We start from the raw sequence: 27,577 nt of genomic DNA on the forward strand, positions 1-27,577 counted from the left end.
TATATATATATATATAGGCCTGAAGGCAATCTCAGTCATAGTTAAACAAAACAAAAATTACCGATCAAGAAAAGGATCGCCATCATTTTGCATTTGACATGTGCAATAATTGAGCTTCCAAGTGGAACTATATTACAGACGTCATAGCATAAAAAGAAGCGTGAAAATGCTATTATGATTGTATCAGCAATAAATTACGAATATATCAGCAATTTTTAAATATATTTTTTATGTTAAGGCTATGACTTCTCTCTTTTTTTAAAATTTTATTGTTAATGAGGTATTTTCAAGTAATAATGGTATGTAATGAGAACAAGTGATTCATTGTCTAGTTTGAATTAGAATGGCAATATTAATTCTTTTGCTAATCACTCATAAGTAAATTAATATGAATAAATAGAGAGTCATTACTACTTTGCGACAGTCAGAAGAGATGATCCTCTGGAGGAATTTAAAAGAGAATACCTTTAAAAGAAAAGGAATCCGCATTCATGTTGCTACAGAGAAAAATTATAAAACCAGTTTGTCTATAATCATCAGGATGGAGAAAAAGGAGATAATGGGATAAATTGACCTCGACCTCAGTTGAGGCGGTCGATAATGGAACCCGCTTCTTCAACCACTTCAAGGGATTGATCATTTTTATCTTTCTATTTTGGATTTTGGACATTTTTTAATGTATTTAGAGATTTAAATTCATTTTGACCTTTTGATAAAATTTCTTGAAATGCTCAATGATTCAATTACAAATAATTTATTCGTTCGTTCTCTCTCTTCTATGATTATCTTACTCCGATTAATTCTCAAAAAAGCTATTTTTTTATATATATAATACATTTTTATAAAGAACTGTTCTTCAAATTTATTAGCATTGACTAATTCTTTCTGAAGCGATTTAGATTCACTTTACGTAATGAGCCTGTTTTTTTGTACTGATAAATGCGATCGCAGTATATTTCGTCAGTAAAATATAAGATGTACATCATTTTAAAAAAATTCAAAGATATGAATGAGTTTTTCCAGTTATGAATGAAATTCAACTCTCAATTTCAGTCTTTTCTCAATTTCGAGAATAAGAAAATACGGAACTATTTTAAAGTTCGCTTCATTAAATGAAATTTTTTTTCAAGTAAAAGAAATAGACTTCATTTTAGTACTATCTTAAAACTGGAATATTTGATTAGTATCTATTATTCTTAACTTTTCTAGCTTCGATTAACTTTTTCTGCAAGATTTATTATACGTTTTGAACATAATTTTTCCCACGACAAAAGCGATTGCAGTATAATTCATCAGTAAAATATAAGAACAATCACATTAAAAACATCTTGAAGGTAAATGAACTTTTCTTGCATTATGAAATTCGTTGAAGTTAAACTTGGAGCTCCGATTTTATATTAGTTTCAGTTCAATAGCAAATCCGAGCATGCCTCTGTGTGGTGCACCTTGTATCATGCTAAATCTGCTACACAGGTATAACGTAGTGCTTTTTTTTTAAATTCAAATTCTAGAGTTTTTACTCATTTTTGCGCTATACTGCAATGCTCACTTAGTCGCACTTTCCAGAGCTCTAGCAGAGCGGTGTTTCAGGCGATGGAACACCCCCAAAATCAAAACGATAAGTACAATTTTCACGAAATTTAACTTTTGTACTCCTACAGGCCTAAAAATGTTCTACAAATTTTTTTTGTGTGAGTTTAATATTTAAATGGTAGTGCGAGACAAAGGGTTAATATCTTAAAACCGTAATAGCTTTTTCGTTACGAAATGTTATTTCCTGCTACTTTATGAATACAAATGTACAATCGCGGGGGGGAAAAAAAGGAGCCATCCAGCTTTATTCCGGCATCGCTCATTGTACAATCTCTTCAAGATTTTTGAATTAAAAATTTCGTAAGGGGCCCTCTCTATATTGGAAAAAGAGCAAACTTCGAAATTTTAAATGGCAACATTCATTTTTCTCATCAAATTTTAAAATTGCATCAAGCATTACTCATGAAAAGCAAGTTTCATTAGTTTAGGCCTATTTGTCTTGAATATGAACTAACAAAATTTTGATTTTCTGATGTTAAAATAAAATTTTAAACTTTTATTCATATCTTAAAAAGAATATAGTTATTGATCTAAACTCTTTTTTTTAATGAAAATATTTGATATTTTACACATTTTGTATACATATTTAACATGAAAAGGTAATTTTCAATATGTGAAAAAAATTTCAAAATTAGAGTTTAAATTTTTTTTTAATCTGAAAAATACTTAAATTTTGGCATAAATCAGACAAGACCATTTTATGGAGACATGCAAAATTTCAGTTCATTTTGAGTAGTTTTTCAGTTATAAGTTTTCTGTATTGCACCTTAAACGATGCAATTAAGGGAGCATTCACAAATTTCAAAATATTGACAGATTTTTATTTGGCACTGAAATGCTGCTGATCATGCATTTCTTGAAACAAATATAGTTTTCTGCATTGTTGTAATATAAAAATATATTTAAAAATTCGTGAGTGGCAAAAAATTGGAAATCGAAGTTTTAAAAAATCCTATTGCTATAATATTTTATTAACAATCTCGATTTTTAAATGTGGAGGATAGTCTCTGTCTTTATAATATGCTGGAGTTTTTACTCGTCAGTTCATCGAATGTCACTTACAGAATATAACAAATTCCAGAAAAATGATGATTTTATGTCGTAATTATTACTTTGTAAGATTTAAATATTTTATTTTACAAACATACATACATATTATTTCTGTTTGTAATTAAAGGATAACAAACTTCATATTTTTTAAAAAGAAAAAGGTCTTTTGTGTCTGTTTAAATTTACTGATGTTTGTTTAAGTGCATAAAATTTCTTACACAAGTTTCAAACTTAATAAGATTAATCTGCTTATCTTAAGATTATTTATAATTATTGTATTATTACATGTAATCACAAATGAAACAAAAAAAAAAAAATCAGGCATCCAAACATTTTTTATTAAGCATTTAACGTATTGATATATATATAATTGTAATAATATATTATTTAAATTTGTAATTTTTTTTATTTATCTAATATATCTGATTAATAAGTACAGAATTTTTCAATCTCAGTTTAATTAAATTAACTTCGCAAATATGTTCTAATATTAATTTTCGATTATTAAACTGACTACTTTTGAAAGGCAAAAAAGGCAAAGAAATAGTTATTCTTATAGTTATATGTAATTATTCATATAATAATATATAATAATTCTCATAACTATATCTCCATTCAAATTTCTACTGATATAAGAAGCAGCAAGATATGAGATGTATTATATCCTGAAAAGTGCTACAATAATGGAAATCAAAGATATGAATGATCATTTAGAGTGATGCTCTGTAATTTGCTTTTCACGTCTGTAACACGCATATATCTTGTATAAATGAACTCCATACAAGGTAATCTTTGTCTAACAAAAACTAATTGCTCGTAAAGCATGGAAGAAAACAGATTTGCATTTATTAGTGAGTAAAATACATTTTTTGCATGCTTGTAAAAAAAAGGGGTGTATCCTTTCATGTATATTTATGAGTAGTAAGCAGTGAGAATAACATATATTGATAAAGAAATGCTGGAATGAAGTTCAAGAGATTAAAAATAAGTTAATATTTTTCTCTCTGAACTGGCCATTTCTTTTATAAAATTAAAAAAATATATATTTAATTTTATATCTTTTATTCATACAACAAAACTTTCCATTTTGGTGCTTTCAGCGTTATAAAGAATCAGGCTCGGATGCAATTTAAACAAAACTTTCAATGCTTTAGAGTACTTTCCTGAAAAGAGTTAAGATTCTCCTAAAAGTTTCGCTATAAGTATTTTGTCATGAAGGAAATAACAAACGATTTTACCATGTAGATTGAAGCTTTAAAGATGCTTTAAAAGTATGACAAAGAAAAAATATTATTTCCTACGTCTACACACCTAAATACGGAAACAACCCCTTAACAGAAAATTTTAAATATCTCCTGCCGTAATCATGGTATATTAACCAAAAATTATGCTCCGGGTATTTTTCCCCCACAGGAAATCTATTCATGATATCACAAAAGGGTGTTGCTATAAGAAATTCAAATCAAACCCCTACAGCACCCATTTTAGGCACAGCATCTTTTAATATTCATTACTACCTTTAAAATGGTACTTTTCACATAGGATAATCGATTGCAAAATAAATCTTCGTGCACCCATTTTTGTCCGCTGCTGCACATTCAGAATAAACAAGCTATGGTAGAGAATGAATTCATTTCTGTTTGTTTAATTAGATTAATACTTGCTTTGAAGATACACTACAAATATTTGTAGTTGGGACTATTAATTCTTTAACAGTGGTCAGATAACCTCCCTCTCTCAAGATTTGTAAACCCCCAATTAGTTGATACCCCCTTACGAGCGATGAACCCGTACAAACGATGAGTCTCTAGCTGAATTGAGTCCCAAATCCACAACTTTTTTCTTAATCAGAATTATATACTTTCACAGGAGTCGTAACTTTCTCAGTTGAGGAAATTTTTCTTACACAGTTTGATTATTTGTTCAGCATTTTAATTTTGAAATAGTAAATAGTTTTCTATTAAATGAAATACTGCACACATATTATTCTACTTTATACTATCTGTGTTTCTTTTTTTACAGCAACCAAAGCAAGATTATACTACTTACCGTACATAGACCAACAATCAAAAGAACAGATGTCAAGACAGATACAGCTGCAAAGACCAACATCAAGATACTGAACGTTAGGAGAACAGGAAGGAAAACTGTAACATATCAATCATGCAAGTGATATTAATTAAAAATAGCATTGTAATTCGAAATCAACTTACAAATAAACATTTTCACAGAACAAACTTCATGAATTTGTTACGAAATATTCATCATCGATCTCTTGTCGCGGATAATTTCAAAAGAAGAAAAGGTAAATATTTCGGAGTGAACACTTTTTTTTAAAGATCCAACACTAAATCCCGAAATCACATTGATTGTTCAGTGGTAAAGATTATAAACTACGATGTTTTCTAGTCAATTGGAAATATTTTGATTTATTAAAAATTGAAGAATTTTTTTTTCTCCTTTGAATATTTCTATCTTGAATTGTTATGAAAATTTCTTACAAATAATGCAAAAAGAAAGAAAACGAAAAAAAAAAAAGAAAAAAAAAAGAGAGAGAAACCTATTAGAAAACTGGAAAAAATTGTCCTTAGAAAGGCGTCAGTATCAAACAAAACAACCTATTGGTTCAAAATTTACCATTCTTTCAAAGAAATTAAGAATTTGAATTATTTCAAAACGATTTGGTTTCTTTTTATATATGCATTAGAGTATCTACTAAAATGATTTCATGAAGATGAGAAAATGACTTATATCATTTTATTTTTACTCAAAAAAATTACATTTGATACTTTTTACAGAAGTGTTGGTATTAGCAGATAATTGAAAGAAGTTTGTTTTATTCTGAGGTATAAAAATTACATTGTTTGCCTAAAGAAAAAAAAAACTTCAGCTAATTTTAGAAAATCCTTAGAATATACATGTCTCCATACAAATAAAGATATAATGAGATGGATAAATATCAAAGAGTATTGATGAATGAAAACTTTAAAATAATTTTCTCCATGTTGTGTTTTGCTTGTATACTATTTTTCGAAAGCTTAAGGTTTTTTAAAAAATTGAAGTTGTGGTGAGAATTTTTTGTGAATGCTCTAAAATATATGCTTTATAAAACTTTCTATGGAATTAGCTCTAACATGTGTAGTATTTTTTTTAAGTCAAAATTAAAATTTTTTGTATGTTTCTTCATATAAAAAAAACTTTTAAAAATTTAAATATCATTAGCAGGAGGAAATGCATAGTGTGTTTTTGTTTTATGTAGAACATTAGTAACCACATAGAAAAAAATTTGTAGAAAAATCTGAGCTTTTTTAAAAGGGTCGCAGGGGATTAAAAAAAGCTCAAAATTTATTTAAAAGTTTCAATTTTACAAATATTTTTTAAATAATTGAAAATTTTTTGTGAGGAACAGTTACATAATACTATTCTGCATAAAATACAATTAAAATATAACTACATACATCAAAATTTTAAAAGACTGTTTAGATGGTACTGCGCCGCTTTAAAGTAGTAATGCATGGAAAAAATTTCGGTTTGTACGATTATGACCAGAAGGACAGTAGATTCTTTTCCATTTATTAAAAGGATTTCAAAATTAACCAAAAGCGGGCACTAACACGTAATAAACAGGCGTTTTATGCAAGTCAGCCTAGCAATAAAACACCTGGCTGGAAATGGATTTGTTATTCGATCCTGGCAGCATGCTATCGTTACTAAAATAAGTGTTGATGGTTAAACGTCTCCACAAGAATGGTGAATCCACAGCTGTTGTACTGCAAAAATTTCTCACGGGAAAAAAGGGCTGAAGGCAGAAAGCCCTATTTCATAAAATGAGATATTGAATTTAATACAATGTTTTGAGGAAATGAGAAGTTTGGAGGATCGTCCATGAGGTGGTAAATAATCTTTAAGTTCAGACTGCATCCATGCTCTAAAAAATGTCATGGAAGAATTGCCAACAAAGGCATCAAAGAGGAGTAGCAGTGCTCGTGAAACTAGGAGAATAAAGGATATTCCAGAATCATCTTATGTGCTACAACCCCGATACAACTGAATCATCTATTGGACGTACTCTAGACAGAATCTTGAATCTGTATTCATATAAGATGCAGGCACTTACTTCATCGGATATTATCAGGCACATACAGATGAAAGAAAACTTTGGCATATGGAGGCGGGTATAAATAAATGTGAGCCTCAATGTTTGCTGAATGTCATATGGACGGATAGAGCCCACTTTTGATTGCATTTTGACATCAATACACAAAACACTCGTCAAACCCTCGTGAGAACCTCACTAAGCTACTGCATTCTCCTCACGTGATTATTTGGTGTGGTTTCAATGTAGCTTTCATTCTGGTCCCCTTCTTTTTTTAAAAAGTATTGTCCTTTATCTTGCTGGAAGATCTATGCAATGCAAAAGTGTAACTATACGTTGCGCTTTCGCATGACCACGTTGTGCCTGCATTGCAGGAGAGACTCGAGAGTTACTTTTCGTCACCTTCGTGCAGGATTGTACCTCCTCCTTCATTTTGTACGTGGAGTCAAGTTATACACTTGACTCCACGTTCTTGTTATACACTTTCACTGAAGACCGAGTGACCAATGATAAAACCAAGATCTTTTTCGATCGAAAAAAAAAAAAAACGATATATCGAAAATATCAATTTTTCGATATCAAATTTTGAAAAAAAAAATCAATTTATCGATATCATGATAATGAATAATGGTCCACGATGAATCGAATTCCAATGAAGTGATGCACACCGTTAATTTTCGTTTTCGAAGTTTAACAGGTATTCGAACTTTTATCATTGGTACATTTGTGGAGTTTTTACAATTTTATGTTTTATTGTTGTATGAATCTTCTAAAATCAATTTTGATTTAATTGTCCTGCAAGGAACGAACTCGAACTTATATGCTTTGAAATAAAAACATGAAATAAAACGAAGAAATATAGCCAAAACTTACATATTTTCACAATTATAACTGTGCATTTTATGTAAAGTTTGTTGTGTAACGAAATATTTTTGTTCGAACAAGATGCAAATTACTTATTAATAAAATCAAAATTCAATAAGTTGATAGTCGGTTCTTTATTGCAAAATGTCCTTCAATTTATACCAACCATTTAAAACTGCCATTTATATCAGCGTTTCTCAACCTTTCAGTACTCGCGGCCCAGGTCTCAATCATAATTTTTATCGCCCCCCCGCTTGCAATAAAACGTATACAACAATAATACATATTGAGTATTTTAGATTCTGTTTTTAAATTATTTTTAACTAACTGCCAAAACAAGAGCAAAAGCGAGCCAACGTTGGCGAGAAACCACATTTGGCATTTTGCCAAGTGGATAGTGAACAGATGAAGCGAATGAAAGCGGGGAAAATTTAAATATTATATTTGAAATGAACGCCAAAAAGGGAGATAACGTTAAAAGAAAAAGAAAGTAGAAAAATTCGTTAATGAAAGTTAACCTAGACGGGGTGAGCTAAATTTAGAAACTGGGAATACACTTTAACAGAAGCACGACTAAACAAAAAAAAAAAAAAAAAAAAAATGTTTGTGGAAGGGAATCCACACGACCGATGCCGGCTCGAGCAGGCGCAGAGCAAAGGTTTTCTCATAGAAAGAAGAAAAATGTTCGATAACGCAAGTTTCAATTCCTGCCAGTCTCATTCGAATCGATCCTTCTATCGCTATCGAATATATCGTGAATGTGTATGTTATATATGTTTTCGTGTTAATTGCAATTCACCATATTAAATACTTACGGCAGCAGATTTATGCAGACTCGTGGATAAATTTTTAAGCGGAAGTAAGCGAGAATTAGACAATAGTCAAGCACCAACAAATGCACATACGAGCGTGGCTCCGAAAATAAAACCAAGAAAATATTCTCAAGAATACTTAAATTTTGGGTTTATCAGTACTGAAGTATAGCTGAAGATGTACAGTGTCAGCTTTTCTCGAAGTTGCGTGACAAATTGTTTTCAGTACAGCTTGATGAAGCAAGAAATAGTAATAAAGATGTTCATTTTATTGCCTGTGTTCGATTTTGTGATAATATGTCAGTAAAACTACTTTTCTGCAAACCAATAGAACTCAAAACAACGGCACTCGCATTATTTGCTATTTTAAATGATTTTATGAATGAGGCAAACATAGAATGGAAAAATTGCGTCGGAATATGCACCGATGGTGCTCGTTCAATGTCCGGAAGATTCCAAGGTATACAAGAACTTGTAAAACAAAAATCGACTCAGTGGGTCTGGATACATTGCATGATCCACAGAGGAGCTTTGGTTTCGAAAGAAATGAGTCCTGGTCTGAATATTGTTTTAACTACGGTTGTAAATTATATAAAAATGAGACCCTTGAAATCGAGAATATTTTCTGCACTTTGTAAAGACATGGGTTCAGTACATTCAGCGTTACTATTTTATTGCGAGGCAAGATGGTTATCGCGTGGGAAATTTTTCAACGTGTTTATGAATTAAGAGAAGAATTCGCCATTTTCCTAGAAGAAAACAGACCAGAGGCCGAGAATTTTCGCGGTGGCTTATTTGTGATGAAATTGAACTAATGGGTCGACATATTCGAGAAATTAAATAACTTGAATCTTTAACTCCAAGGAGCAAATAGACATATGTTCGATACGAGTGATAAAATGAATGCGTTTTTTAGAAAATTGGTATTGTGGAACCGTATTTTAAAGCAAAAAAACCTAACAATGTTTGCAAAAGTGGATGATTGTACTAAAGTTTACAAGGCTGAAGAAGAACATGTAAATTTTTTTTTGTAACCATTGAAAATCATTTAGCCATGCTGGCAAAGAATTTTAAAAGGTATATTCTTGTTGACGACAAACTGATAGCAAGTTACGAGTGGGTTAGGGATTCATTTCATAAGACTCCCGAAGGACTCTCAATTGATGAGGAAGAAAAATTTATAGACTTCACTACAAGTGGCGAAACTAAAAGACAATTTACTAATAAATCACTATTTGAATTTTGGGCAGGAATAGAGGATGATTTTTCTGCACTAAAAACAAAGGAATTTCGCATTCTATTACCATTTTCAACATCCTACCTTTATGAAACTGGATTTTCTGCAGTGGCTTCTTTGAAGACAAAATGCAGATCTCGGCTAAATATAGAAACAGAACTGAGATTGGCTATTTCTAATATTAAGCCTTCCTTCGAAAAATTTTGCTCTGAAAGACAGGCCCAAGGAAGTCACTAATAATAATAATTATTAAATTTGTTTTTAATTTAGTATGTTTTAATTAAGTAAATTTTGATTTAGTAAGTTTTTTTCTTTAATAAGTTATTAAATATGTCAAAATGTATTTTGTTTTATATGTGTATTGTGCTTTCCTTTCAGTCAGTTGATCAATTTTTTAAAATAATATTTTATCTTGGATATTCTCGCGACTCCCCTCTAGTGTGCTCGCGCCCCACAGGTTGAGAATCGCTGATTTATATGGTTCTCATGTTTAAAGTTTGTAAGATTATTTGATCAATAAAACTTTTTCTGGTTATAACATTTACTGTTCATGAAAAGAGTTAACAGAAAATTTTATGAATGTAATTATAAAATTTTAGAAATAAATTTAAAGTATGCTAACAAATTCAGTAACTTTTTCTGCTTTAAGCATTTATATTAAATTTAGTTCATTTTCCGTTTTCTTTTAAATATTTATTATATCATTCAAATTTTAATTCTCAAGCTTTAAAAGTATAAGATTTATTATATTTTTATACAGAGCTTTTTAAGTAACTGATTTCTTGACTTATTAGTAATGATAAACAAAAGTAGAAGAATATTATTAAGGAATAATAATCTGAAAAACTAAAGTCACGATTTTACTTACAATTGAATGAATAAATTCTAATGAAACTTTTGATGCAGATAAACTTCTCAAATTTCATCTTCGAAATTTCGAAATCAGCTCTTTTACTTTAAGATTATTTTATACTTTAATGTTTTTTTCCCTTTTCTACAGTATGTGTTTTTAAATTTTCGAACTTTATACCTCTAATCAAGGTTTTTTGGAACTTTTCTACACATTCAAGCTGTCGAGAATAAGTCTGCTAATATTTAACGACTGGACCCGAAGGCATCGCTTTGGAACATTTCGGGAAGACGTATATGATGTTGGATGATGGATCTTTATTATTCCGATCCATTTCAGATTGCATATAAATGGAAAAATGCTGACATGCATATTTTTTTTCATTCTCATTTTTTTAATTCACATGTGTTTCTATAGTATATGCTTTTATAGTTTTAAAAGTACACAATTTTTTTTACCTTTAAAAATATTGCGTCATTTCTATTTTATAATGTATTTTTCATTAAATTCTGCTGTTTTTTTTATTGATGATTCTGTTATTTTTATTTTTTTACTGATAATTTTTGGCCGCAGATCTGTTCTCCTGTCATTTGATCATCAGAAAAATTTTGATATCGATCAGATTTGATCAAGTACTCTATACATATGACCTTTTCGATTCTTATCGAACTATTTAGTGTAAAGGCACCAAAATTTTTAATCATACTATTCAAGACATGGGGAAACGGATTACGTGAAAAAAATTTAGTTCCAAAAACACCGCACAACCCAGAAGTACTAGGGATTTCTGGTCAAGTCAAAGGTCAGTCCATTCTCCCTATCGATGAGTAGCAATTGCTAAATTAAAACGAATTTTGCACAGGATATAAATGTACCATTTTTTTCAGTACGTTTCCCACTGTATTGTAGGGAACACCCAAGTGTCGTGACACAGCACGTGCATTACAACAGCCTACAACATTATCCATTGATTGTTCAATAATAGCGGTTAGCAACATCTTCAACTACATCTGAACGAGCTTCCTCGACCCGGCTGAACTCGAAGATCTCAAATTTTCTCGAACCGAGCAATCCTTCTCCTGAGAGCTTGTGGAAGTAATGGTCCTTTGCGTAAATTCTTAATTCGACGAAACACTCGAAGTGCAGCTGCAACATTTCCTTTGTTTTCATGAAACAACTTCACAAGCAAAGAGTTAGTTCTAGCAACGTGACAACCATCACTGATAAGAATGACTTTATGCCAGTTTTATCTCCTTTTGTGCTCAGAACAGTAGCTGCAAACCAAGGGTTTATGCAAATTTTTGTACTTGCAGTGCGAAATTGCAGTCACAATGACAGTTTAAGTTTCTTCACTTTTTTTTTTCTATTTTCTTTTTCATATCAGAAATAGAAATTGTAAAGGAAAAATTCCATACCGCATGTGTTTGTTTTTTTGCGATTATTTTTTGCTGTATAACTACATTTATCGGTGTTTTCGGAACTAACTTTTTTTTTTTTCGCGTATTCCGCTTCCCCATGTATTGAATTATTTTGGTCCCCCATGTTTAACAGTTTTGGAGCCTTCACTCTGAGTAGTTCGCTGTATAGGGAGCTTAGAGTAAGGGTGTTTTAATTCTGAGCATCTTGTGTATTGATGAATTGACAGACTTTTATTCCGATTTATTTCAGATTGCGTATGAGTGGAATATTAGCTTGGAAATTTATGATGTTTACTGCTTTTATTTTTTTTATATGCTTCTATGTATTTTCAAATTATATATTAGCACTTTATATCTCTAAAAATATTACTTCACTTCTATTTCATAATATATTGCTTATTAATTCATTTTACTCTGCATTTATGATAAAGATATGACTCAATATGATTTCAGTGATATATCGGTACACCTATCATTTGATAACTATTTAAATTTTTTTACTTATCTAATTTTTTCAAGCGTTCAGTGCTAATTGAACTTTTGATCCAATCTTGCTAATCGAAGTGTATAGACAATTAGTCCTGGCAATATTCTGCAATATGTCCCTTTTCGTTTCGGTAACATGGCAATAGAACAGGTTCTACGCTGATAAAATGGGCAATGTTAATAGGAATATGTGACGATGGAATGATAAATGATTTTTCTTGGTCTTATTTTAGCTTGTATGATGATATAATGCATTTCTTTTACACTCCTTCACAATTTAAAAATGTTTTTTCTTTTCAAATATTCAATCATTTGAATTGTTTAAAAAATGTCTCCATTAAGTTGAGATAATTTTCATTGAAATATTTTATTTTTATCATAAAAAATTTTTTAATTGTATTTTTTAATTTGTAATTGTATTTTATATCACACTTTTTAACAATCAAATTTTCACATCATATCTAAATGTTGATGAAATAATCGGAAATGCTATTAATATTCAGAAACATAACCGTTTTGTTTGGATGTTGATTATATTATCGATGAGCTTATATTAATTTATGATACATATAAGAGCATTTATTGGACAAGTATTCTAATTAGTCCAGCATTGAAACCCTTTTCTAAAACTTTTAACGTATTACAATATTCTTTCATAAGTGCGCTTACACTCCATAATACTTAACATTCATAAATTTCGGAAATTCTATTTTTAATTTCTAAAATTTTATGTTCAAGCGTCTTTAAGTTGTCTATTTTATTTATAAATTAAATATTTTTTTTATCTATAAATTGAGTTCAAATTACAATTGTACAATCACCTAAATCCGCCACCAATACTTTTTAAATAATAATGTATTTTATTAATGCACAGAAATAATTTTTCATGCTATGCGACTTCAGATTTCGAATTCACGATGCGGCAAAACTATTTAATTTAGCACCTGAAAAATAGTGCGTATGTATGTATGTAATCATTATCCATTTAACTATATTTTAATTATTTTATTGGAAGGAAAACACGAATATTTTTTTATTATAAATCAAAATTGTCAAAATAACTCAAAATTCCTTTTTTTTTTGTTGTAGAAATTCTGATAAGTAGTATGCTAAGATCTAATAATTTAGTATTCCGAAAAATAAATAATAAAATTGCCATATATCGAAAAATATCAATTTATTCTTGACGATATATCACGATGTTGAAGTTCGGTCATTGCCTAGACTTAATGATAAGTGAAGGTTGTAAGTTTAAGTGGTCTTCATGATCACTAAATTCGATTCCGGCAGATTTTTGATTGTGGAGATACTTGAAGTCTCGTGGGTATCAAGGCTCCCCAACCACTTTGATAGAACTCAAAGACGTCATTCAACTGACTATCGGTGGCATTGATGCCGGCATGTACACTCAGCTATAATATTTTTAGTAACTAGTTTCACTTGCCTAATACCTTTTGGTGGTCATTATGCTGAACATTTTGTACTTTAACATGACACTGTGCATTCATTTTATTGAGCTCAGTTTCATTGTCTGTGTTTGCTTGATTTGCATAAAAGTCTCAGTATGATGTGCGAGTATCCTCTTTGCTTACTTTCAAAATCATTTTTCTATACATGGAAAAAAAATCTAGTATTCCCCTGATCATATTCATGCAAACCGAATTTTTTTCTTCTGAGAGCTACTTCTTCTATTATGAAATTTTTAGGAATTTATGACGCCCCCTGTATATAATAATCAACTTTGAACTGTCTTTCTTTTGATTAGGATTTTTAAAAAATTAATTGAAACAATATTTTATTACGCAGCTTTTTATATTGTCATAAAATACTTAATGTAGTTTGCTAATTACAGGTAGCACGTAGAAATTTTGCTTTGTTTTGTCGTTTTATTTTTTGACAGACCTTCTTGAACATCCATTTAATGAAGAGGGAAACATATGTAATAACTTACTTGGAAGATTTACTATTGATTCCACGTGGAAGGAACCAGCTGTTACGACCACAGTGTAAAATGCCTAAAACAAATAAATAAAATTTGGTGATAAAAGAATTTTCATTTCGTAGATGTTACTGTCTAAACTGGTAGAAAATTAGAGTTTCAAGAAGCATGTAAAAGCAAAAAATGAACATTAATTTGCGCTTTCCTACTAGCAACCAATGTCACAGCTTAGGATAAAGAAATAAATTTTATAAAATACAGCAGGTATTTGTTTTCAGAATATTATTTTACAACATATTTTGGACAAAATACATAATTCTTTAAAATAAGCGTACAGCAACATGCAACAACTGAAAACTCTGAAAACTTTAATTCATTTGAGAAGATGAAATGATTCTTTGTGGAACACGCCGGTTGCTCCAAAGCATAAAATAAAAATTGCGTCAAGAATCTCATTCATTCTTAAGATAAAACTGCGAAATTAATTTGTTAAGTATATTATGATAAATTCTATTCATTCAAATCACAATTTTTTGTCATTTTCATTTATTTATGCAATACAAATTCGTGCTAATAATAATTCCTTTTTCTAAATTTTATCCAACAGTAGAATTTACAAAAAAGGGGGGTTCTATTTTTTTAAAACTAGCCTTGTATTCTAAACAATACAGGCGATTTTTTTTCGCTTTGAATAATTTAAAATAATCATATTATAAATATCAAAATTGACCATTATAAAACCTAGTTCGAAGAAATGTGATTATTATTATCATTATTTACATCATTCTTAATAATTTATTAATTTAGCAATTTTTCTTTCATTAAGAGAATAAGTTTTTTCCAGGATCTGTGTGATAGTTTGGATAATCCCTTAAAGGAGGTTTACTGATATAAACTTAAATTAATTAAATCCTTTATAATGACAAGTTCCAAAATATTCTCCCTAATAATGCTAATTCATAAAGGAATCGCAAAATCGCAATGAAACAAGCACTTATTCTTACCTAATTCAAGTATGTTGATTTCAAATTTAAAGCTAGTGTATTTTTTTTTCACCAAAGGCAATTGTTAGCTTTTTATAAATAGCATACAAGTTGATAAAGAATAGAATCATTCATAACGTTGATTTTTCGTTCATTATTTTAACAACTTCATGAGCATCTTCAAGGATGACGAATTTGAGTTGCATCGAACACATCTGCTTTGATGTTCTTGAAAAGTTAAAAGGGGAAAGAAAAAAAAAACTATGTATCCACACCATAAAAAAAACTTCTTTATTATGCTTAAAATGAAATGGAAGAATAGGATCATCTCACATTTGGTAACTAGCCTTTCACAATTCTTGACATGCATACACCCTATGTGTCTAGTGCTTCTCTGGACACAGTTGTTCCACATGCAAAGATACTGGAAATCTTATGAACCGTTTCTTTTATCCCAGAAGAATGTTAAGCATTGTAACAAATCTGTTATTTGTGTTGTCAACACAAATAATCCAATTATATTAGCGAATTTAAATGAATACTATTTTAATGTAGTCATATGTTTCTCACAAACACAATGAAACTTCACACATATTATATATGTACAGCTTCATACATATTATCAATAAGCAATAAGATACTTTTTGATAAAAGGAAGCGCAATCTGAAACGTAACTGCCCTTATGCTGGATTACAGAAAGTACTTTACAAAGAAGATCTGAGATATCTTGACAGACGTTAATGGTCTGAAAAGAAACTTCTTTTCTCGGGGAAAGAAGAAGCTTTTGTTAGGAGTTTTCAAGTAAATTCCTTTCATTTAACCTGGAATCTAATAACTCAGCTGTTTTATTCTAATTGGCTGCAGTCATTCAGTTCTAATTGACTGAACTGCTGAAAGTTAAATGACTTCTGACTATTAGTTCTAAATATTATGAATGCAATGATATTATTTGTTTTGTTTAGCATTTTCTTAAATAGATGACCAATCTCTTGAGTTATTTATATTTGTCATAGATAGACAGACATTTTCCAAAAATTTATTTTTCGAACTCAGAAAGTTCTAAAACGGAGAGATTCGCCAAAATCCAGAGTTCGAATTTTTCAACGATTACTATACTTTCTCTATACTACATATACGCGAAAGTAAAAAGGCATCTACAATGCGTATTTAATTTTCTTCGCCGCACAATGAAGCACAAACTCATTTGCGGGTGCCTGAAAATAAAATTCTGAGCACTTGTGGCATTGACGGTATTATCCAATGTCCACGATTTTATGGGAGGGGGAAAGTGATACCTTTATTAGAAAATGTATTGGAAAGATGCGGAGGGAACATTCCTGCTAATTAAATTGAATTAGCTTCCTTTTTTAAAACTTAATATACATATTTTTTTAATTAATTCTATTTCTTAATTTTGAGCCCATTTAATATAAAATTCGAATGCTTGGATGTTGTTGTATTCATTCCATTTAAAAGATAGAAAGAAATTACTGTAACCTCATTCTTTTACAATATTTAATAAAAGAATTTATAGTAAAAAATAAAAATAAAGGGCAACAAAGTATTGTACCTCTTTTTTTACCTACTTAATCTATGCACAGCGAATTATATATTAGTGCGTGCGTGCGTGCGTGCGCGCGCGCGCGCGCGTGTGTGTGTGTGTGTGTGTGTGTGTGTGTGTGTGTAAGTAATATTTCCTTTACCTTTAATTTCTGAGTTGCGTGGGATCGTATTTTTCTCATGGAATGCGTCTATTCTCAAAACGATGCGCTTGTAAATTCTTTTCTAAAACAGAATAAGTTCGAAATATTTTCTCTGCCTTTCTTTTCTACTCTCTGCTTACCTATTCTTCTTACTTTACAGCGTATTCATAGAGCTTGGATAAAGGTTCTTGAAAATGTATAAAAATTAGTATGTTTTCTTGAAATTATCTAATATATAGAAAAGGAATTTTTGTTTGTTCGTATTTTATGCGTAATCATACCTTTCAAAGATTGCAAAAAAAAAAAAAAAAAAAAAACTTTGCCAACTTATTGCTTGCACTTGAGCGAAGATCATAGGCATAGTGCAATTATTGGCATTCATTTTGAGCACTATAAAATTCACACACAAATCGCTTCATACGTTTCTATGATTCAACATTATTTTAAAATTGACAATTGACGAAAGAAACTATACTTCGGTTATACAAGCGTATGTCGTGTTAATTGATTCGTCAAAATATATATGCCTCCCAAACGTTCGTCACTTAGTAGATATACCAGAAATAAATTCGAGCTCTTCAAAGAAACGAGGAACGAAAAGCGAGCAATGAAGCAGATCGTTTACGAATCTATTATTCTCAACTATTCTTAAAGGAAAGTCGAATAGAGAAGATGTGCTCATTCCACGCATTCCCATTATTCCCACCTACATGCCTTTTGATTTCAATTTTATACGACTGCAGTTCCCCATTCGACTTGCATTCTCAATGACCATCAAGAAGGCGCAAAATCAATCACTTCAAGTGTGCAGATTGAACTTAGTAAATCCATGTTTTTCACATGGTCCTTTGTATGTTGTATGCTCACGAGTCGGACAGCCAAGGAATTTGTTTTTGATGAAGACGGAAAAACAAAAACTATTGTCTATCCTAAAGCACTTGAATTATAAAGAACTTGAATAATAAAGTAAAAAAATAGAATAAATATTTTTTACACTTGCGGTGGCAAGAAATTCACAGATGCGCATGCCAAAACAATCCGCTGTAACTCGCAGCAAGGGGACACAAAATATCCGATACCTTATAGAAATCGGAAAAGACTTAAATCTTCTAAATGAATTAATTTTCAACCTAAGACTGTGATCCGACAAGCAATCTCAGTCAACAAGTCGTGAAAAGCATTTTTATTTCTGTGACAATTGCCTGTTGACGTGTGTAGCAAGTCATTGGCGATTCTGTGACACGGCACGTCTTTCCACCGCAAGTAGTTAAGAAGCAGAAAATTTACATTAATTATTCATACTGATTGTTTTTCTAAATGCATAATTAATACACAATTGTAATACCTAGTGAATGAGAACGACTCCACGGAAAAATGTTCTTGCATTTCCAGAAATCCTAGAAACGTTAACAATTTTTTGTTATCTACATTTCTCTTACATGTGTCGCCTTATTTTGTATATGTCTAATATGTAATTATGCTACCTAGTGAAATCAAAATTTCATGCATCGCAACTTCATATTTTTCTCTTTTTTCGATTTAAGCTGAAAAAAAATGATGAATGGTTAAGCTCGTTTTGTACTGGTCTAGTGTAATTAATAGTAACGACACCTGGCGTTATGGCATATTCCGAATTGTTTACATTTGGATTTTATGATCAGTTACCAAGTTACCAATTTTTATACGGAATGTGAAGTGCCCCACAAAGAGGGCAATAAATTTAAAACTCTTTATATCGCATTCATTCAAGAGGGACATTGACTAATGTGCCAATTCATAAGCAAAATAATCCCGTTACTCAATATCTGATTTCTCTGGAGTGTTCCTGCGGAATAGCATCACCGACGACATCCGCTTATTGTTTTTTTGCGATAGTTTGTTTCCCTTACATTTACCGTTTTATTTTGTAAATAATTATAATATATAATGAAAGCAAAATTTCTTATGACAGAACATCGTATTTCCCTCTTTTTTTCGGTTCAAGCTGAAAAAAATAGAGAATGACAACGTACTGTTTAGGAGCTATATTGTAGCTATTTTTGTACGGATATCATGATTTCGAATCTTTCTGAATTAAATAAGATGCACTCTTTGCTGGAACGCCTATTCCAAACTTCAATACCGTATGTTAGGGCGCTGGTAGTTGTGCCCTAACATATGTAATACTTGTAAATTAAAATGAACATTAATCTGTAGAATCTTTATGTGGATAATTCGTTGGTCGCATGCATTGTATTTCAGAAAATGAATTTTTTGAAAACTAGAAATATCATCACAACTTGAATAAGAGCTAGTACTCATCCTTCTTGCCACAATATATGATTTTTATTCATTTTAAGCTGCAGTTTTATGCTCTATATCTCTTATGAAAATCATTTTTAAGATTGATTGCGTCTTTTTAAGTTAAAATCTGAGTAAGAAAGGCTGTCATTTCTTTTAGTAGCTAAAGCTGACTTCGGCAGGGAGGGAAAAGTGGGTAGTAACACAAGAACCTAATTTAAGCGATTAAAGCAATAAAACCAAAGCCACAGTTTTTTCTTTTTCGATTTTTCCGGTTATTGCCTGTGCCTATATCGTTAAAAAAGTTTTCGCCACCCTACTTTCTACAATCCCCAAAAGAAATAACTTAAGAAGCGTACAACGGAATGTCGGGTACCTTCAGATGTTCTTAATAATAACATAAATATATTCTCAACGTATAAAAAACGTTGCTTAAAATTATTTTAAAGAAGCAATCATTTTTTTCATAGAAGATTATTTTTAATAAAAACTTTTTTTTAGTAAAAATCACCAAAGACGATACTATAAAAGAGACTGCATTGAAAATATGCAAAATTGGATTGCATATTTATATCTAGATTATTTCATATTGATAATATCATCCGGAACTCTGAAAAATATAGTCGTGTCTTCCTAGGCTTTCTAATTAAAAATTTACATAGGATGTGGAACAAGTTCTCTGCACGTCCAGTAAAATATTTCCTAATCGGGACCTTTGAAGAAGACTTTACTAGCAGGTACTGCAAGTTCCAATGAATTCCTCGACTGCCAGATTCTCTTCTGGTAGAATTCTGTTTTTTTTTTTTTGGGGGGGGGAGGGGGAGAGGATGTATTTGAAATCGCGTGAGTATCGATCGTGACCTTCATTTAATTGGAACTGAAAGCCGAAAGGTATTCTCCGATCATACCGCTCTATATTATCGCTGGCGTTATGGTTTGGCCACAATACTGATTTAATAAAAATGTTAAAATTGCAAGCTATACCTATATGAATTCCAAAATTTACACTTATTCCCTAACTTATATCAACACCCCAAATGGTTCATCATTTTTCGAGCCAGAAAAAGAAACTATGTATATAGAATGTTTACAAGGAAATAGGCTATCAGTCGAATAATTTTTCAAATTTTTTTGTTGTAACGTGAACGACCTTTTTGATTACTCTGTATCTGGTACATCGTGAAAAATAAAAATTAACCACTTTCTGAATATTCAGAATACGGGTAATATAAATACATAAATGAATGAATACTTCACTCGTCCGTAACTCGTCTAACGCGTTCGAGTGAAACTTCTGCAGGACCGCCGTAATGCGCTTCAAGCGTTCTTCTACATTTTAAAAATTTTAAACGTTTAAAACGATTTTAAATGCTTACTTGTTTGAGTTTTTATTTTTGTTTGTTCTAATGCGGCAAAAAACAGAGGAAAAACAGAAATTTTTGCCGATATGAGAGAATGGCGAAAGGGTTAATGATTGTATACATCTTCTAAATTGGCCATTCAAGCGTGGAATTAGTGCCGTCTATTTCTGGCTGGGTTTTTTAAAAAGTATTAAGATTATATGCAAATGGATAAATGTTTCAAGAATCTGAAGTGTTCTAAAACAGAAAATAATACAATCATAGGATTTAATTCGAACTATGTATCGAAAGTAAACATGCCGTATCAAATAGTTTAACACAATTCGAGTTAAGCCAGTTAGTTAATCCGCTTTCAGATTTCATTCGACTATGATTTCAACTATTTGAATTATAATTAGATTATAGACGGTTTCAATGAGGAAACGAATTCCCGAATAGAACTGAACAACGAGATTTGGTGTTTTCATTTTTGGCTGGTTGAAGGAAATTTTGGATTCAGTAGCAAGAAATTCTCTAATAAACCACACAGATTTAAAAAAGTTACAAAAAGATTCTTTGCTTAATTTAATATCAGATTTAATATACAGCGTAAAGGATTTAAAAGAAAAAAAAATAGAAATTACCTTTTTATAATCAAGACTTAACAATTTAGATGGCATAATGTAGAATATTTCAAATGTTAGTATGCAAAAAATTGCATTAAAAAATCTTGCAAAAAAACGGTAATTAAATGTTGGGATAAGCAAGTATTCACTAAAATTGATAGGTATTTAATAAGCGCAAATGTTTTTAGAATGGAAATATGTTAAGTCACAATAATAAACCTGAAATAAAAAGGCTCCCAGAAAAAAAAATATACATTAGTGGACAAAATAATGCAAATACCACAAATGAATGCAAAAAACTTATTAGTAAAACGTAGAACCATTTTTAGACATATATAATAGGCCTGAATGTGTCGAAGAAATACACAAATCTTGAATGCTGTTTCAAGAAATATTAAATAATCGCTCGTGAAGAAATCTTGAAATGTTCCGTAGAGAGTAAAAAGGAAAATATCGGCAAGGATTAAGTTGACATTGCTTTTGTATTTTGTTGTCGAACACTAATCTGACATTTTCTATCTCAAAAGGTTGCAAAATGTCTCAAACAAATGTCTCTGCCTTTCTGACAAAATTCCGTTTTGCAAATCTAAAATTTATATCTTTCAGCTGATCAGTCTCATTTAAATAATACATCAATGGGATTTCAGTTTCCAACAGTAAAATTCACTACATTCTCAGAAGGTTTTCTTCCTAAATATATACATCTATGGCTATGATACATATACCTGAAATACGTACACCTGAGGTAAACACAGGCCATGATGCCATACCCATATTATATCTGCCACGAGCTTTTCTAAATTTCCTCATATAGAACCGGACACCTCTTCTTCAAAGAAAACTCAACTGGATGCGTGTGGTTATGCCATTGCACTCTATATAATGAAAATATCAAGGAAATGAGTATCATCTTCTGCTTATCTCGTTCTGTAGAGAATACATATTTCCCTTGTGGCCAGCTAGGAATGTTATAAACGAGGATTCAAATATTTCATACTAGAGCTTATTTCCCCAAGCGTTTCATTTTTTTTTTTGACAATAAAAACGGAAGAAATTTTCTGTGCTAAATGATTATCCATAGAAAGAGATTGCAACGTTGTTAATTTGCCGTCAACTTAGAAACTGCAATCGATATCTAATAAATTTTTAGATGAAGCTCTTGAAACCTCTAATGTCAGTGCAAAAAAATTACCTCTGAAAAAGCTTCAGAAAAAGGATTTTTAGCTTCGAGTTTCCCCGTTGATGAAACTATTATCTTATTTTCATCTTTTAATTGCAGACTTGTTTAATCCAGTGTACCAAAAAATAATTTCAGATTACGAACCAGGCTCAACGAAATACAATTGAAAGTACCTACTTTAAATCGTATTACAAGACTCGAGTGTCGATATATGTTACAAGAGAAATCGGAACACTATAAAATAAGAAAACTTGATTGAAAAAACTGTAAAAAAAAACCAGTAACGTAAAACTGAGTATGAAGTAAGACTATTGACGTTTTTGCTTTAACATTTGTTGAAACGACTGAGAACGGTGTTTTTTTTTTTTTTTTTTTTTTTTTCATTTCAAGAAAGAAACCAAATTTTTTTAAAAAATGTATTTTTTAAATATTTTTAAGTATTCTGAGCAATTAAACGTGTGACTAATTCTCAATTTTAGCAGGCACACAGCAGAGGATTTTGTTGCTTTTTTGCATGCAATATTCCAGAATAAAAATGCAAGCAATATGCAAGATATAAATTTTTAATTTGATGAGTATGCATATCATGTAGAATTGGAGGGTTTTACTTTATGAAATTAACTGAATATACACATAAAAAAAAACTTTCAAAAATTCAGAGCTCCTAAAATTCACTAGTGATTTTTAAAACGTGAAAGAAATCAAAATTGTTGTTTCAGAATATTATTGTGCGAGGCTGCAAGTTTTGTTGATACATTTTCTTACGTTACTACTATATGTCATTAACAGGTAGCTCTCCTTCAGAAGCTGTCAATAATTAGAAAAAAAAATGGTGGAAATCTCATGGTAATGTTCTCAAAATGCCCACAATACTTAAAAATGATATGTCATAGACTATCAGCAATGTATTGTGCCTTACTGTTGGAACTAGAGCACATGCTTGACTGATAAATCTTAAGTTCCTCAAACATTTGAGATAATGGTAGGTACACCACATTCTTCGTATAGCAAAATTGCACAGATTGAAATTCTAAGAATACGATGGTAGGCTGTTGCAATTTTTAACAATTAACAGTTTTCCTCTAGGAAAGAAGAAATCAGGAAAGTGCAATGACGCCATACACCACCTTCCATAAACTTTCAGATAAATAATACAAAACATTGTCTCCTCACAAATTTATGCAGTATTTTAAATTACCAATCGAAAAAATATTACCTCCTGCCACAATGAATCCATCAATGCATCTGCTGAATAAATTATTGCAGGAATTGTCCGTCCATAGAATATTCTAAGTTTTCGAAAGGTTTTGATGAAATGATTGATAACTTTAAACCCGGCTGTTAGCAGCATTTCTTCCTAACACGAAGAGTACAAACTAAGCCCTGATTTTTTTATGAATATTCTGCATGAAAAATTGTGAGCGTTTGCATACTGTTCCATTTGAAAATCCTTTACGTTTCTATAAGTGATTAAAAAAACATTCTAGAGGAAGCCAACTTTGAGAAGAAAGCTGTTCAAAACTTTTACAGAGAGATCATCAGAAAACAATGACATATAAGATGTAGATTGCTTACAGCTTAAATAACTGCCTTCTCTAGTTAAAAATGCGAAAAGAATTTAAATGGTTAGGCTTCAAATTTCAAATTACCTCAAATATTTTTATAAAACCTTATCAAATAATATTTCCTACATGCAAACAGGAAAATTCTATTATCTTACGCTGTTATTCTGCAAGTGATCCGCTATTCTGTGAGAAAGAAGTGAAAGTAAGGAAATGCATGAATTATTTTCAGTTTAATTAGTCTAAATCCTTTAAATTGACTGTTCTCTAACATCAGAAAAGAATTGAAATATTATTTCGTATATTTTTATTTTGAGTGGTAATATCTAAAATTTTTATGTTTAACGTATAGCTTTTTTATAATGCTGAATTAACTGAAAATGAAACAAACACACTCTCAAAAAAAAAAAAAAAAAAAACATATTAGTCAAGATAGGTACAAGTTGCTAACTACGAATAAAAGTCCTGGTTTCCACTTCATTTAAATAGAAATTGAATCGACATGTGTAATTCTTTTATCACTAAATGAGAAAATTTCTTCCACAAAAACCTGAAATTACATTAAATGAGAAGAAAGAGTTAAAGATAGAATTAATTACTTCAATTTTATTTTTGTAAAGCATTATCCTAACTTAACACGTGATGAAAAGATGAGAAACAGACTATTTTTTTTTTATCTATATATTATCTTTTTTTATATCAATGAGTATTTTGCAACTTAACTTATGAAAGATCTTTATTCAAACAATACAAAAGAATTAACCCGTCCTGCCTAGAATTCCGAAGTGAGATAGCATGACCAGGTCATCGCGAATAGTGATTTTCAGCCTGCGCATAATAGTCTCATTTTCCTCCTTCAGAACAATACTTACATCTATCCCTCAAAGAGAGGTACGAATTGTCATCGGCAGTGTGTCTGTTAACCAGACAGCATTTCCGTTTCTGCTTTCTTATTTAAATAAATTATAAAAATTACAAAAGGAACATATCTTACAATTTATCAAACATCTAAAGTATTAATATCATGAATATTTTAATTATTTGATTGAAAAAAGCAATATACATTAAAAACATATCGAACAATATAAATAAAAAAACTCCTGTTATTCTTTGTCGCTTTCATATTAATTGAAAATAGTGATTTCTGGAGTAAAGCTTTAATATTGAGTTTTATTTATAAATATGGTTGAACAAAAGACAGAAATCTATTCATTTCGGAACCCGAATAATGAATCAACAGGTTGAAAATCATCTTGTGGATTAGAAATGGATTAAACTATCATTTTAGAAATTTAAATACACTGAGGTCTTCTTTAAAAAATGTGAAAATTAAACATTCTTCAAAATTCATTAAACATTAGGCATTCATTTTTAAATAAAACATTCACCTTTCGCTCAAATAATTTAAAATAGAAAAATATGACTCAAGTGAAACCCTCCAAAAATGCTTCAACAGAAACAATGCAAGCTTAGCGGACCTCGCTAATGTAAACAGAGTTTCAATATTATTAATTATATTAACAATATTTAAATTATATTCAATAGAATTACAAATTTAAACCTATAAACATTACAATAAAAGCAAACAGTTACATTTAATACATCTTGAAATGTACTCATTTAAATGGCATCGATGTATAATTCTTGAATGGTAACAGTTTTTCATTTCTAAATTATCCCAAATATCTTAAACTCATCTATCGTTTCTTAAATGCCTTAGATCCTATGACTAATATTAGATTCATAGTTCTTTTAATGAAGAAATGTGTTTTTCTACTAAGTTCTAAGGCAAATCTTTGAAAATTTCTATGAAAACTTATTTCCAATAGTTTATCAGCATTAAAAAAATATGGATTTTGAGCATGTCATTAAAGAAGCTACACATCAAATTAAACTATACTTTACCATAGTGTAAATTCCGCTGGCAAAACTCCCACTTCTGATGGATCTCCAACAGCAGCATGACTTCAACAAAGCCATGGTATCTGCTTTGATCTAGAAATAAAAATCCATCTCAGATTTAACATAATTTTCTACTTTTCATAAGAAAACAAAAATTATTCAATAAATATTCATCATTACTTGCATTTCTTATAAACAAGCATATTCAATACATTTATTTACAATATTGTAAGGCAAAAAATATTTATCATCAAAGTTGAAAGACAACGACAAACAAATTTTGAAAACTTTTTTTTTGTCTGTTTGCTATGTTTTCTAATTCACAAATTTCTCACATGAAAGCATTAAACACTATTCTAATGAAATCATAATTTTGAGAAAACAAGAATTTTAACTATCATTTAGTAAATAGTTTCTACGATGAATTTTACTGAACAAATTTACGGCAAATTTTCTGATAATTTTCCCCAAACATAAACCACCTGAATAAAATTGAACTTAAACATTCTTGTTTTCTTCTTCTAAGCAATTCAGAAAGTTTTGTAACAAAGCATTTACAGAATAACTTTGAAATTGCAAATTGCATAGAAAAAAATGATTTCCTCTCATCATCGACTCAAATGACAACGACCTAAACAGCACGATCTAATAAATTAGCCAGCATGAAAAGCATTTTTTTTTTGTTAACTTAAATAAACAAATTAAAACATTCATGCATGTTAGAAAAATAAAGTAAGCAAGCAACAGTTTTAATAAAATAAATACTTAGTTAAAGTTCGCAAAGTGTGAGCGATTTTACAAAAATTGCATTAAATGTCAAAAAGCGGTGGTTTTTTTATGTCCTGTATTGTTTACTTTCACCCGAACTGCATCACCATCTCGTAACATTTATGGAAACAAGTCCTGCAGGATGCAGCGCCCATTATGAAAATTGAAGAAGGCAATGCATTTGATTAATTTTCTGCTTTACATCCTAATAATGCAAGAATAAAGTTTTACTTACAATGAAGCTGTTTTATCCAATACAGGCTACATTGCGTTGTCCTGACTTAGCCCATTTGGTCTGAAGAGAAATCTCTGGAACATCTCGAGGCTCTGACGGGAAAGCGAGGAGCTTAGATTATCGAGCGCACGTGGGGTCGTTAGGGGGCGCTCAATTCTCTCACGTAAGGCTTCATTGGGTTCTAAACGAAATGCAAACTGGTATAAAATCAAACAACACTTTAATAAAAGTATTGTCTCAAAATTGATGCTGTACCTATTAATCCCTTTTTCTAAAATTCATTTTTGAATTCTTTCACGATAAGGCTCAATACAATGCTAAATCAAGAGAAAAAAATCTGATAGCCTTTCTAAATTGTATTATAACAACAACGAAAAAAAAATTAGCTGTGCTTAAAGAAATTCAAAGTTTTTTTAAAGGCATAAATAAACACAATTAAAATCTATTCTGATTTGAATATAATTTATATGCATTTTTAGCTCAAATAATTATATATTCATATATTTTTGGAATTGAGATTGCTTTAAAGAAAGAAATTCATTTAGCTTATTAGATAAAATCAGTTTGATTATTTACAACTTTTTTAAATGTCAATAATTTGCTTTCTAATTTTTGTAAATATGACCTTTTTAGTAAGTCATTCGTTGATATA

At 30.3% G+C, this 27,577-nt stretch overlaps 1 protein-coding gene across 1 annotated transcript in view; it reads right to left on the bottom strand.

Moving 5' to 3' along the window:
* The window catches only part of LOC129958669 (uncharacterized), a 57,815-nt gene extending 30,811 nt beyond the window's left edge, over positions 1–27,004 (bottom strand). Inside the window, exons 1-4 of the mRNA XM_056071298.1 lie at positions 26,926–27,004; positions 25,926–26,015; positions 14,358–14,421; positions 4,693–4,790 (exon numbers count right to left, since the gene is read on the bottom strand). Of these exons, the coding sequence (XP_055927273.1) occupies positions 4,693–4,790; positions 14,358–14,421; positions 25,926–26,000 (237 nt within the window). The 5' untranslated portion in view covers positions 26,001–26,015; positions 26,926–27,004. The remainder of the gene's footprint in view (positions 1–4,692; positions 4,791–14,357; positions 14,422–25,925; positions 26,016–26,925) is intronic.
* Positions 27,005–27,577: the final 573 nt, after the last annotated feature.

Source organism: Argiope bruennichi, chromosome X1, assembly GCF_947563725.1.
Source record: "Argiope bruennichi chromosome X1, qqArgBrue1.1, whole genome shotgun sequence".
NCBI classification, from domain to species: domain Eukaryota; kingdom Metazoa; phylum Arthropoda; class Arachnida; order Araneae; family Araneidae; genus Argiope; species Argiope bruennichi.